This window comes from Mastacembelus armatus, chromosome 19, assembly GCF_900324485.2.
Source record: "Mastacembelus armatus chromosome 19, fMasArm1.2, whole genome shotgun sequence".
Lineage (NCBI taxonomy): Eukaryota > Metazoa > Chordata > Actinopteri > Synbranchiformes > Mastacembelidae > Mastacembelus > Mastacembelus armatus.
This window is the reverse complement of record NC_046651.1, coordinates 19634720-19648274: the sequence shown is the minus strand read 5'-3', so window position 1 is coordinate 19648274 and position 13555 is coordinate 19634720. Positions and strand designations below refer to the sequence as shown.

Genomic DNA, 13555 nt, shown 5'->3' with positions numbered 1-13555 from the left:
ATATGCACGTTCATATGTGAAATACTTAAGAACCGATTAGTTTTAAATGTTCTTTGAATGATAAACTAAAAACACTTGTTTGAGGCGGCGGGTCCAAGTCGTGGTGACAGGATGATGGAAAGTGCAGCATTTATTGGAAATCACATGAGAACGAGAAACAAAAATGTGTTTTAATCTACATTTTCGATGCATGTGCAGATTCCTGAACACACGAGTCTCATTCTGGCCCACGTTAATGAGAACTAAACTAACCCTTATATTCGTGATGTGATAAAAACAGAATCCAGATTAAAGAACTTGTGCAGTGGCTGTGAATGAGCTAAGGGCCGATGTGTCTTCAGCAGCCTCTTGCAGCTCCATTCGCAGCTCACAGAGCGCAGTCAGGTACTTATCGTTGTTTCCATCACAGTCCAGAGCTTTGTCATAAAACTCAGCAGCTTCTTTCTTTTTGCCCTCGACTTTGGCCACCAGCCCCAGCACACTGTAAGCCTCAGCGTCATTCCTGTTTTCTAAAGTCCTGCGTTCTGCGATCTGCTTCAGCTTCTGGAATCAAAACAGCGACAACATCTCTCAATGAATTTATGTCTAATCACGGTTCCTACATCTGCCAGGTGTTTAACAAAAAGCTTAGTCTGTAAATGCAGCAGGACATTTAAAGTAGTTTGTGCTCTTGTCCAGCAGAGGGCACTTTATTGCCTAATCAATAAAACTGAAGGACAGCAGAGACCAAAGTGGATCAGTTCCCTGATGGTAAAACAAAAAGCTGCTACATGGACAAATATTCAGTCACCGTGTGGTTAACACACTGCATTCATTTAAATCATTTTAATAAATGTGCTGTGTTGTGTTTGTTAATGTAAATGCTGCGTTTTGTTTCTTCATTGTCAACATTCAGTGAATTCAGCCTGTCTGTGCTGGGTTAGCGCTGAACAACCGTGTCTGTGACTGTGTCTGTGAGCTCTAAAACCACCAGCTCTACTCTGTGTAATGTACGGCCACACCTGCACATCCGTAAAACCGGGCCCTCACCTTGGCACATTGTTTGCCGTTCCTCGTCCCCGGTGTTAAGAGCAGACCCTGTCCAGTGAAAGGCACAGACCACAAAAATGTTACTTCATCATTTTAATAAAAACTGAATCGATTATTTGGTTCTGCAGTTATGACCCGTCCATCCGTGGGGCTAGATGGGGCTAATGACTTGGTATATTAGTAACACACCTGTTCCTGCAGCTGAATCCTACCTGGGTGTAGTGATCAATCGCTTTATCCATGTTTCTGTTGTGATAGAATTGGAAGTCAGCATAGTGCTTATGGAAACCCTGACAAATGCTTTTCTCCGACCCGGGCAACATCTGCAGGACCTGCTGGAACCACTTCTCAGCCCTGAGGGAGAAAGACAAAATCCAACAAATGGGGGGACTGTTTTCCCGGTACAGCCCAGGCTAAGAAATAAATAACAGACCAGCGTACCGGTCTAAATCCTTTTCCTCTCCGTGGAGCACCGCCAGGTCGACCATGGCGAGGACGAACGAAGGTCTTATTTTCACAGCTTCCTCAAGGTGCTGGATACACAGACGCCTCCAGTGCTTCGGGTCTAGGGCAGAGCAGTACAACAGAGATCAGGTCAGAGAGGCTGACAGGACTGTAAGGAACCTTTGGGCCTACATCCGTGTGCCTACTGGTGGAGGTGTTGGCGGGACTCTTCTTTGACTTGTAGCACAGAGCCAGCTGGTGGTGGATGAAAGCTGATTGGCTCGTCTTCTTCAGCGCCCGATTCAGCAGATCGATAGCCCGCTCAACGTCACCCTGGCACACACATGCATTTGGATCAGCAGCAGCTTTGGGACAGAAACACAACTGTGTGCTGAATGAAGACATCCTGAACAGGGGCTGGAGGCAAACAGCCTCCTCGTTGTGTTCACTGCCTTAAAAACCACCAAGTCAGTGAGGTGGGTCAGCTTCTGGATGCCTGAGGATTTTGTCCTGTTAGGCCTGGGAATGCCTTGGAACCAAGTGCTGCAGAACAGGTATGGAAAGAAGGAATTCTAACTTACCTTATTGCGGAAGTACTTGGCTATGTAGCGGATGACATGAGGGTTGTCCGACCCAAGTTTCAGCGCTCTCTCGACCAGACTCTCAGCCTCTTGGTGCGGGTTCAGCTTCAGAGCCAGCATGGACAGCAGAACACCATCATCAGGGTTGATCTCCAGAGCTCGGCGAAGCTGTTTGGTGGCGGGTGACTCCTCTGATTGCTGGGATGTTTCTGAACCCCCCTGCAAATCAGACTCTAGTTTGTTTACTCTTATAAATTCTCTCTCAGCTTCAGATTAATCTTTAGCAACTGAAACGTCCGAGAAACATGAACATGAAATTAAATGACTGAATAACAAAGGCACAGATGGATCCCTCAGGTCAGTGTGCCAGTTTGGTGCAGCCAAGGACTTTTGTTCACATCATTTTGTTTTTGACAAAACTGACTGATTCTGTGCGGTAGAGGGCGATGGCGTAGCCGGCGTTCCACTCGCAGTCATCAGGCTGCAGCTCCAATGCTTTGCAGAAAAACTCGAGGGCTTTGGGATAGTAAGACCTTGAAAACTTCAGGTAGGTCCAGGCCTTTTCTCCATACACCTCTGGGTGCAGGAGGGCAGAGGAGCCGGTAGGATACTTCAGCTGTGGAGAGAAAGAGGGCCGGGTGGAGAACCAAATTAAACAAAGGCAGCACCTTGTTCTTCATTGAGCATTAAGAACATGAACTCTGTCCGCAGCGTAAATGTACCAGTATGTCTTCGACTCTCTGCCAGTAGGTCTGTGACTGCATATAGTCCCCGGTGTGGTATTTCAGCCAGGCCAGGTCCCCGTATGTCACAATCAGCCGCTGCTCTCTGTCCTCCCCATAGCACTCTCTGGTCGTCTTCTCTGACTGGATGAGAAGTGATTCCGCCTCCTGCGGTTGGTTCTGAATATACCTGAGGGGAAACCACAGATCAATGTTGACTTCACTCTAAAAATTCGTAGCCATTGACTGAGGAGTTTGTCCAGGTAAGACACTGCGTCACCTTCGCTTCAGCTTGAACAACATTGAGGGTGGGGACACGCTGGACTGGCTGACCCCTTCCGAGACTGGTCGGGTCTACGCGTAAATCAAGTCCTCCAGCTCATACTGGCCTTAGGCCTGGACAGTTGGGAAGGACGGCAAACTCCTGACGTCTGAATAAACGCCATGGCCGATACACTGAACCACTGGACGTGTAAACCTTCCCTATGAGCCCAGTTCTGCTGCCTCCTTGACCAAAACAAACATGGACGCCAACCAGCCTGCAAAGTTTCTATGGATGTGATGATGGAGATTTGTGGACAACAACAACAGCCTGGAGAAGGACTTTATCAGTTCAAGATGAAGACTATGTGGAAAACGTTGCTTTCCATGACTCACTGAGCCTGGTTCAGGCTGGTTCAGGTTGATTCAGGCTGATGTAAACTTCAGCCAGGACATTCTTGTTTCCACTCCCATTTCCACAGGTACAAACACCGTCCCAGCAGAGTCTAACGACGTTCCAGCTGTGAGTCACTAATATTGTCTATAGGCACAACAAATGGGACCTTTAGTGCAGGATTGGGGAGGGCACCGAATAAACTGAAAGGATGAACCTGCTGTTGGCGACTCAGCCAGGTGAGCAGTGGACACTTCAGCTACTGTACCTGACATAAGCCAAGAAGCTGTAGGAGCGAGCCACGGCGCCCGGCTGTCCCAGCTGAAGCTCTATGTGGTCCTGGAGTCGAGTGCTGAGGTTTTCCAGGTCCATGTCCTCCTTCCTCAGATCCCAGGTGAAGCGGCTCTGCAGCTGCTGCAGCCTGGAGCTCAGAGCGCTGTGACCATCACTGCACAGAGAATCACAGACAAAAGTCAACCACCATCAAACACAGAGCTGAACCGCCCTCATTTGTCTTTATTAAACCATCTGACTGGGTCTGAGGTAACGAGGCCCAGGACTGGATAACTTTAAAATCAGTTAACTTTAAAATAGTGTGTGAGGCGTCATAGTTACTGGATTAACTGAGTGTGTGAATGAATGTTCAGCTCGTTTCCTTTTACCTCCACTTTAACAGTGAAACACACGATAGTGACACCAGACTGACCTCATGATCTGAGCTGTAAAACTGAGAACACTCTTGACTCTGGAGGAGAAACGAAGATGATGAAGATGAAGTGTCCACTCGCTGTCTGTTCGGAGGCTGAATCGAAACTCAGACCTGTGATCAGACCAACGAAACAAAACTGAAACTGAGCCTGAAGGTGCATTCACTGCCCCTTTGAAATCATGGAAAGAGGAACATCAGGAAAGATGACTTATCTGCTTTTTGAAAATAAAACATTCATCAATACTACTAATACCACATCTATGGCAATTATTAAACCATCTGTTATTTTAATAACACAATAATGATTTTCAATATGGATAAATATGAAATTGTCTGCCCCAGTCCAGCTTGTTGTAAAACTCTGAAACTGTTTTTCATTCATTGAAAAATAATTAAAAACTTTAGAACAAACTTTTATATTGACAGTCTAGTGGAAATATTAAAGGCCACAAAAACATAAATGACACACATCTAAACACCAGAAATAAAACATGAAACCAACATGATTAAAAAGACAAAACCATATATTACAGATTTCCTACAAACTGTAATAGCAGCAGAACAAGACAAAAAGGTGTAAGCTACAAATTAAAAGCACTGAGGTTACACATTAGAGTCATTAATATAAAAACATCAGAAGCAGAGTCATAAGAAAACATGCTGGTGAAAACTACTTACTGTGTGTGACACAACTGGTCTGAGCGCAGGAGGCAGAAAAACAAGGTTTAAAGCAACAACTTTTTAAAAAGTGAAAGTAAAAGTAAGAGCCATCAGTTTTCTTATATATTTCCTTTCTGATCAGCATGTGAGCATAATATGTCTCTGCCATAATCAGTGAAAATGTCATTCATGAATGAAATGTTTGGAATTAACTGAATTAGTTTGAAAGTGTCAGACTATACGTGCAGTCATCCTGCTGTGCCTTTACACACCAGCAGATGTCACTGAGCTGCAGCAGAAACCAACGAAGACAAAGGGAATCTGGAGTCTGGGCTTGTGCACAGCAGACATGCATGTTTAATCACGTTCACATTAGAGAACTGAGACTCATTCATTTGTCTTTACGACTGTAGATAATATTGTGTTAAACACACAACATGTCATTAACATGTCGTGTTTCCTTCAGTGTGTTCATCACCCACACTGCCCGAGTCGTAGAGCAATAAAGTTTATTTTATCGTAGCTTTCATTCATCTGAGCTGATCCCAAACCAGCCAGGACTATGTCAACAGAGGCTTTGAAGCTCAAACAGCAGCTTATCAGGGCATTTTATGGGCCTGTGATAATACAGTCAGTGTTCGATAGCAACAGTCACAGCAGAAGAATGTGATGTCGCCACATGAGGCGGATACACTGTGTGTAATTTCACATCAGCAGCTGCTGTGAGGACCAGACCCAGAAACCAGAACCAGAACATCACAACTAACCAGTGGTTTGTGTCCTCCAGTCTGTCTGCTGGACAGCTGCGTGGAGCTTCAGCTCTGGGTAGTAAAAACTGTTTCCTCTGCTCTGCCAGCAGGAGTGACGGTCAGACTGTGTCTCAACCTGCTGCAACTTCCCTTATTTTACGTCAACACTCCTTACAGTAGGATGTGTCTCTAAAAGGACATGGGGGCGGGTTAAGACTATGAGGCTCTGGGGGCAACTCTTATAAAGCCAAGCCATTCAGACAGACTGAACAGACAGAAAGCACAGACCCAACAGCAGGATGCTGCTGCAGCCTCTCTGGAATCATCTCCTGGGACATTCCCACCTCCTGCTCTCCCCGTTCTTCCCCGTCCTCTTCTCCTTGTCCGTCTACCTGTCCTTCTGCCTGCCCTTCCTGCTGCTGGATGTGTTGTCCTCCAGGTGGGCCCTGCTGCGCAGCTACAAGCTGCAGCCTCAGAACTCCATCAGCTGGGCCTCAGTGCGGAGCTGTCTGGCTCTGACGCTCTACAACCACCTGGTCTTCATCTTCCCGCTCACGGTGATGCACTGGTACCTGAGGCCGGGCCACCAACCCACAGAGGCCCCGAGCCTCCCCCGCCTGCTGGTTCAGGTGCTGGTCTGCCTCTTGCTCTTTGACTTCCAGAGCTTCATTTGGCACCTGCTGCACCACAAGGTGCCCTGGCTCTACCGCACCTTCCACAAGGTTCGTAGGTTTTTGTAAAGGTTTCACCTGTTCTGTCCTCAACGGCTGAAATTAGAATAAATCTTAGAAGTAACAAGAACAGAATAATCCAGTCATCTATTAGTTTTCTGTCTCTATATATGTGTTATAAGTATGTGGTGTTTCTCCATACTTACGCTTCTTCTTCTCCTCCTCCAGGTGCACCACACCTACACCTCCCCTTCCGTCCTCACTACCGAGTACACCGGCACCTGGGAGACCCTCAGCCTGGGCTTTTTCGCCGCTACCACCCCCCTGCTGCTGGGCTGCCACCCGCTTACCCAGCTCGCCTTCTTCACGCTAAACATTTGGCTGTCGGTGGAGGACCACTGCGGCTACGACCTGCCCTGGGCCACGCACCGCCTGGTGCCACTGGGGCTGTACGGCGGCGCCCGCCACCACGACCTCCACCACCTCAAGTCCAAGTGCAACTTCGCCCCCTATTTCACCCACTGGGACCGGCTGGCCGGGACTCTGCAAACCGAGTAAAGGTTGAACTCACCTGAAGGGTAGCTTCTTTTGGTTTTAGAGCCTTTTAACAAGTTTCTGAGGGACGATATCTAAAACTTTGGAGGTTTGTCTCTGGACTGGTTATGGGTTGTGTGACAGGTGACAGTGGGATGTGTGAGCTGTGGGGAAGTTTCTGAAGTTTTTAAAATCACTTTGCACTGAAGAAAAAAAGCTCTGACTAACAGAACATCATCTTTTACATTAAAAGGCTGTATAAACGTACTATATGGGCAGATGGACAAACTTTTCTAAGCTAAGCTATATTTATTTATATAATTGTAAGTATTTTGTTTACTGCTGTTACTACTAGTAGTGTTGTTACTGCAGTTACTGCAGTACAACTTTATCCTCTCCACTGTCACCAAGTGATGCTCATAAGGGATTTGTTGGGTTTTGATTTTGTTTATTGTATAGAACCTTGAGATGATTGTATTGTGATTTGTTGCTATACAAATAAAACTGAATTGAATTGAAGTTTGAAGTAGAAGTACCTGAAAACTGTAGCTACATGTAACACTAATTGATGAGGTTTGTATGAGTGCAGGGTCCTGAAACCTTGATTTTAGATGCAGAAATGAATTTTTGCTTTTATCTGATGAAAAACTGAATTATCTACGACGGATGACGGTGAAGTGAGAGCAGAAGAGTTTGAGGTGAATGTTGGAAGGTTTTGGACGCGAATGTAACTGAAATACGAAAGTGGTTTTGTGAAGTGAGGCTTGATGTGCATTGATGTGATCTGACAATAAACCTAAAAAACCTAAAGAAACAAAAATGGTTCTTGTTTTGTTCAAGGTGACACATAAATATCAGTTCAGGGGCCCGAAACACTCAGAAACACTGATCAGCAACGCTGCTATTGGTTGCCCACAATGGCCAAAGGGCGTGCACACTTTTTTTCAGTGACAAAACAAGAACTCTTCACGGAGGGCTATGGAGAGTTCCAACATTTAATAAAAACATCAGGGAACAGCTCAATGGCTGTTTTTTACTCTTTTTTAAAAGACTGTGAAACAATGTGCTTATTTGTTTATTTGAGCAACTAGGAAAAAGGTAAGGCAAAGAAAAAAAAAACACTTTAGTTGCCCAAAGGTCATTTCGGTGCCTTGTCCTGGCTGGAGCTGCATTGTAAGAGGTTTATGGCCTAGGGTTGGGGTCAGGAAATGGGGTCATAAAAAAACTGCCTACAGGCATAGCCCCTGTTCCCAAGCAGGATCCCATCGTAGTCACCGGTACAATGGTAAAATGCAGTTGTGTTGGCCCAGAATAAATGTGTGTAAATGTGTGAAAATGATTGACAAAATCCCCTTCATTGGGGCCTGGAGGGGCCTTGATATGAATGTGTGTGCAGTCTATGGCACCAGTCACATTAGGAAAGCCTGGGGCACAGTCAGTTCATATTTAGTGGCGTGGTCTCATTCACATTGTTTTCATTAACAAGTAGAACGTACCTGCAATGTTTTACAACTCAGGGTCTTAAGTGGCTTAGAAAGACCACAAAACCCCCTAAAAACTGCTTGAGGGCCAAATAAACTTTGTGAACAGACAGCACTTTAGCCAAGTTCTCCACATCTGCAATAGTGTAAAGGAAAGCGCCACTGGCAAAGAATCTCAACACGTTGCTCATAGTTTGTGCTGTTGTTACTCCGACAAGTCAAACTTTTAATATGAAGTTCTAACAAACTCATTATGTCAACGACACCCTCTCGCTCAGGATGAGCGTCGAAGAACCAAATAATCCAAGATCATGTCACATCGTCAACAATCAAATCCAGGTAACTGAGTTAGCGATGTACGAAGAACCGGCCCAGGTAGTTGCAGCATGTACTTTATGCATAACGTTTAAACTTTACAGATGCACTGAAGTTCTTGCAAAGTGAAAACGAAGAAACTGCTGCTGAGGAAGAACCAATGTGAAGCGTCCTGGTCTCTCCACCAGTCTTTTCCAGCTCTGTCTTTATTCACACACAGTTTGTTGGAAGGACTCAGCCAAATCTGGGACACCTGGAGGACACCTCCATTTCCAAGGCTCCATTTCCTTCTCCTGCTGCAGGAAAGATGGAAGGAGCCATCACTGCATCTCTGACTCTTCACTTTCTGCTTTTCCCTCTTTACCACTTTGCTTTGGACCAGTTCAGCTTCAGCACCAGAGCTGAGCCGGAACATGCCAGTCACAGCTGAAGCAACAAGGTGATACAAACCTTTGACCTGACTCTGCAGTTGAGCAGAGCAGGTGAACATCACCTTTGCACAGGATCATCACCCTTCATTTCCTCTTTCCATTAAGAAACATAAATCAAATTTATATAATTATCACATCTAACCGATTTGTCAGTGATGCCCCCAGGATTTTCCATTTGGTCTGACAACATAAACGACAAACTGCTTTAAATTGTTTGCTGTGAGGTGAGCATCTGTCTGAACCTGTCTGTGGATTCCAGGTGGAATCACAAACTGTGAGAATGATTTTAATCTAAGGCTGAGAATACTAAAATAAATCAGCTGCAGAATCCGTCTGACTATGGGAGGTGGCCCGGACTGACGGCATCAGACTGACACGCTTCAGATAATTAGTGCATGTGTGTGGTTGTGTGTGTGTGCGTGTGTGGAGTCACTCTGCTGCACAAACACTGTGCTCTCTGTGTTTCCCTCCCACATGTCTCAGCACAAAAGGCCACTGCAGGAATTTCATCATTGCAACTACGACGGAAGCAACTCACTGCCCAAGGAACAATAGTACAGTGTGGTAGAGTGCAGTAGAGTTCAGTACAGTGCAGTACAGTGCAGTACAGTGCAGTACAGTGCGGTAGAGGAGTAGAGTGGAGTAGAGTGGAGTAGAGTGGAGTAGAGTGGATGTCACGTTCTGAGGATACTTAGGACCAACGACATCCCCACTCTGGTAACTCAGGTACAAGAATCTGACTTTATTTTAACAAAAACCAAGGATCATAAATGTTACGCAGGAAATGACCAGACTGTGAAATATTTGGAAATCTTCAAATAGTTCATTCCTGTGTAAGTGGTCTGATAGCTGTTTAGCAACAGCTTTTTCTAGGATTTTAGAAATAAATGGCAGGTTGGATATTGGTCTATAATTAGCCAAGACTCCTGGATCAAGACTAGGCTTTTTGAGTAAAGGTTTGATTACTGCAGTCTTAAAGGCCTGTGGTACGTAGCCTGATACTAGAGATAAATTTACCAAGTCTAATAAAGATGAGTTCATTAATGACAGGGTGCCTTTAAGCAGTCTAGTCGGGATGGGGTCCAAGAGACACGTTGATGATTTCGATGAAGCAACTACTGATGTAAATTCAGAGAGATCTATGGGAGAGAAGCAGTCTAAACATAACTGAGGTCCTACAGATGATTCAAGAGCTACTGTAGTAAAAGATTCATTTATTGCAGGTATAGGAAGCATCTGCTGAATTTTATCTCTAATAGTTGTGATTTTATTTGTAAAGAAACTCAAATTCATCACTGCTGAGAGCTAAGGGAACACTGGGCTCAACGGAGCTGTGACTTTTTGTCAGCCTGGCTACAGTGCTGAAAAGAAACCTGGGATTGTTCTTATTTTCCTCGATTAGTGATGAATAGTATGCAGTTCTGGCTTTACGGAGAGCTTTTTTATATGTTAGTAGACTGTTTTTCCAGGCTAGAAAAATTTCCTCTAAGTTTGTGGAACGCCACTTCCTTTCCAGCCTTCGTGATGCCTGCTTTAAGGTACGAACATGTAAATTATACCATGGGGCTAGTCTTCTCTGAATCACTAACTTCTTTTTCAGAGGGGCCACAGAATCAAGAGTTTGACGCAGTGAGGTTACAGCGCTGTCAACAACATGATCAATTTGGTAGGGAGTAGGATTAAGGCAGCTGCCCTCCACTATGTTTATACTTGGCATAGATGTAAATAAAGATGGAATCATTTTCTTAAATTTATTAACAGCATAGTCAGATAAACATCTGCTGTAGTGGAATTTTCTTCCAGACGCTGCATGATCCATCATTTTAAATTCAAAAGTTATTAAAGAATGATCTGACAAAACAGGATTTGGGGGGAAAATTATTAGATGTTCAATTTCGATGCCATAGGTCAGAACAAGATCAAGGGTGTGATCGAAACAGTGGGTGGGTTTATTAACATTTTGAATGAAACCAATTGAATCTAATATAGAATTAAATGCAGTGCTGAGGCTGTTATTTTCAACATCTACATGAATGTTAAAATCTCCCACTATAATGACTTTATCTGATCTAAGCACTAAATCAGACAGGAAGTCAGGGAATTCAGTTAAAAACTCTGAGTAAGGGACAGGTGGACGGTACACAATGACAAGTAGAACTGGTTTTTGTGTTTTCCAGTTTGTATGTGAGAGACTAAGAGTGAGGCTCTCAAATGAGTTATAACTGTTCTGAGGATGAAAGTTTAATAATAAGTTTGACTGGAAGATTGTAGCTACTCCTCCACCTCGACCTGTGCTTCGAGGAACATGATAATTTTTATGACTGAGGGGGGTTGATTCATTCAGACTGACATATTCATCCTGCTGTAACCAGGTTTCAGTAAGATAAAGTAGGTCAATTTGGTGATCAGTTATCAAATCATTTACTAACAGAGATTTAGAAGAAAGGGACCTAATATTTAATAATCCACATTTGACAGTTCTGTTTTTCTGTTCAATAAGAGGAGTGGTCTTAATTTTTATTAGGTTTTTATGAATAACTCCTCTTCTGTTAACTTCTGATTTATTTGATTTATATGTTCGAGGGGTCTCTATGTGGTTTGAGGGGGGCGGCGGCTCTAAGGAAACTACAGAGAGGTGTTTTAGACAGAGTCTCTGCATCCCGGTCCCCACCCTGGATTGTCAGGCTTTAGGTCGGCTAATAAACTCGGCCAAATTCCTAGAGATGAGAGCTGCACCATTCAAAGTGGGATGGATGCCGTCTCTCGCTACCAGACCGGGTTTTCCCCAGAAAGTGGCCCAATTGTCTATGAAGCCCACATCGTTTGCTGGACACCACCTATACAAGGAAACATAAATACAGTGGGTACGGAAAGTATTCAGACCCCTTTAAATTTTTCACTCTTTGTGTCATTGCAGCCATTTGCCAAAATCCAAAAAGTTAATTTTATTTCTCATTAATGTACACTCAGCACCCCATCTTGACAGAAAAAAACAGAAATGTAGAAATTTTTGCAAATTTATTAAAAAAGAAAAACTGAAATATCACATGGTCATAAGTATTCAGACCCTTTGCAGTGACACTCATATTTAACTCACATGCTGTCCATTTCTTCTGATCCTCCTTGAGATGGTTCTGCTCCTTCATTGGAGTCCAGCTCAGGTTACAGATCATGACAGTAGAGTGCAGTAGGGTGCAGTACAGTGAAGTAGAATGCAGTAGAGTGTGGTACAGTACAGTAGAGTGCAGTAGAATGTGGTAAAGTGCAGTACAGTGCAGTAGAATGCAGTAGAGTGCGGTACAGTACAGTAGAATGCAGTAGAATATGGTAGAGTGCAGTACAGCACAGTAGAATGCAGTAGAATGTGGTAGAGTGCAGTACAGTACAGTAGAATGCAGTAGAGTGCAGTACAGTGCAGTAGAATACAGTAGCGTGCACTACAGTGCAGTAGAATGCAGTAGAGTGCGGTGCAGTACAGTAGAATGCAGTAGAGTGGTACAGTGCAGTAGAGGGCAGTAGAGTGCGGTACAGTACAGCAGAGGGCAGTAGAGTGTGGTACAGTGCAGTACAGTGCAGTAGAATGCAGTAGAGTGCGGTACAGTACAGTAGAATGCAGTAGAGTGCAGTACAGTGCAGTAGAATACAGTAGCGTGCAGTACAGTGCAGTAGAATGCAGTAGAGTGCGGTGCAGTACAGTAGAATGCAGTACAGTGCGGTACAGTACAGCAGAGGGCAGTAGAGTGTGGTACAGTGCGGTACAGTGCAGTAGAATGCAGTAGAGTGCGGTACAGTACAGTAGAGGGCAGTAGAGTGTGGTACAGTGCGGTACAGTGCAGTAGAATGCAGTAGAGTGCAGTACAGTGCAGTAGAATGGAGTAGAGTGCAGTACAGTGCAGTAGAATGCAGTAGAGTGCGGTACAGTACAGTAGAGGGCAGTAGAGTGTGGTACAGTGCGGTACAGTACAGTAGAATGCAGTACAGTGCAGTAGAATGGAGTAGAGTGCAGTACAGTGCAGTAGAATGCAGTAGAGTGCGGTACAGTACAGTAGAGGGCAGTAGAGTGTGGTACAGTGCGGTACAGTGCAGTAGAATGCAGTAGAGTGCGGTACAGTACGGTAGAGGGCAGTAGAGTGTGGCAGAGTGCAGTACAGTGCAGTAGAATGCAGTAAAGTGCAGTACAGTGCAGTAGAATGCAGTAGAGTGCAGTACAGTGCAGTAGAATGCAGTAAAGTGCAGTACAGTGCAGTAGAATGCAGTAAAGTGCAGTACAGTGCAGTAGAATGCAGTAGAGTGCAGTACAGTGCAGTAGAATGCAGTAAAGTGCAGTACAGTGCAGTACAGTGCAGTAGAGTGCAGGTCAACAGCTCAGACATGAGTCCTGTGGTTTCACTTTACTGCAGCAAACCTGCTGTTTAATGAGGATCCACTGGTTTTAAGCAGCAGTAGCAGGAGTAACATTGGCAACAGTTGTAGTATTAGAAAATAGTATATAGTAACAGCAGTAGTACTAGTAGTAACAGTGGTAACAGTAGTATTCACAGTATGCACATGCAGTAACAGAGGATGCATTTCCC

At 44.6% G+C, this 13555-nt stretch overlaps 2 protein-coding genes across 5 annotated transcripts; one reads left to right on the top strand and one right to left on the bottom strand.

Moving 5' to 3' along the window:
- Nucleotides 1-115: 115 nt before the first annotated feature.
- On the bottom strand, nt 116-5666 carry LOC113135385 (interferon-induced protein with tetratricopeptide repeats 5-like). 4 transcript variants are annotated; one of them, XM_026315387.2, is made up of 11 exons: nt 5568-5666; nt 4138-4251; nt 3700-3879; nt 2777-2966; nt 2479-2670; nt 2055-2273; nt 1680-1806; nt 1471-1594; nt 1242-1383; nt 1030-1077; nt 116-543 (listed from the first exon to the last, which is right to left on the bottom strand). In XM_026315387.2, exons 2-11 carry the CDS (start codon nt 4140-4142, stop codon nt 289-291), a joined length of 1482 nt encoding a protein of 493 aa, XP_026171172.1. In that variant the 5' UTR covers nt 4143-4251; nt 5568-5666; the 3' UTR covers nt 116-288. The 4 variants fall into 4 exon arrangements, with proteins under 4 accessions (XP_026171172.1, XP_026171169.1, XP_026171170.1 ...); XM_026315384.2 differs by lacking the exon at nt 5568-5666 and adding an exon at nt 4819-4945; XM_026315385.2 differs by lacking the exons at nt 1030-1077; nt 5568-5666 and adding an exon at nt 4819-4949.
- Nucleotides 5667-5805: 139 nt separating this feature from the next.
- Nucleotides 5806-6954, top strand: ch25h (cholesterol 25-hydroxylase). The gene is made up of 2 exons (XM_026315390.2): nt 5806-6271; nt 6449-6954. Exons 1-2 carry the CDS (start codon nt 5849-5851, stop codon nt 6776-6778), a joined length of 753 nt encoding a protein of 250 aa, XP_026171175.1. The 5' UTR covers nt 5806-5848; the 3' UTR covers nt 6779-6954.
- Nucleotides 6955-13555: the final 6601 nt, after the last annotated feature.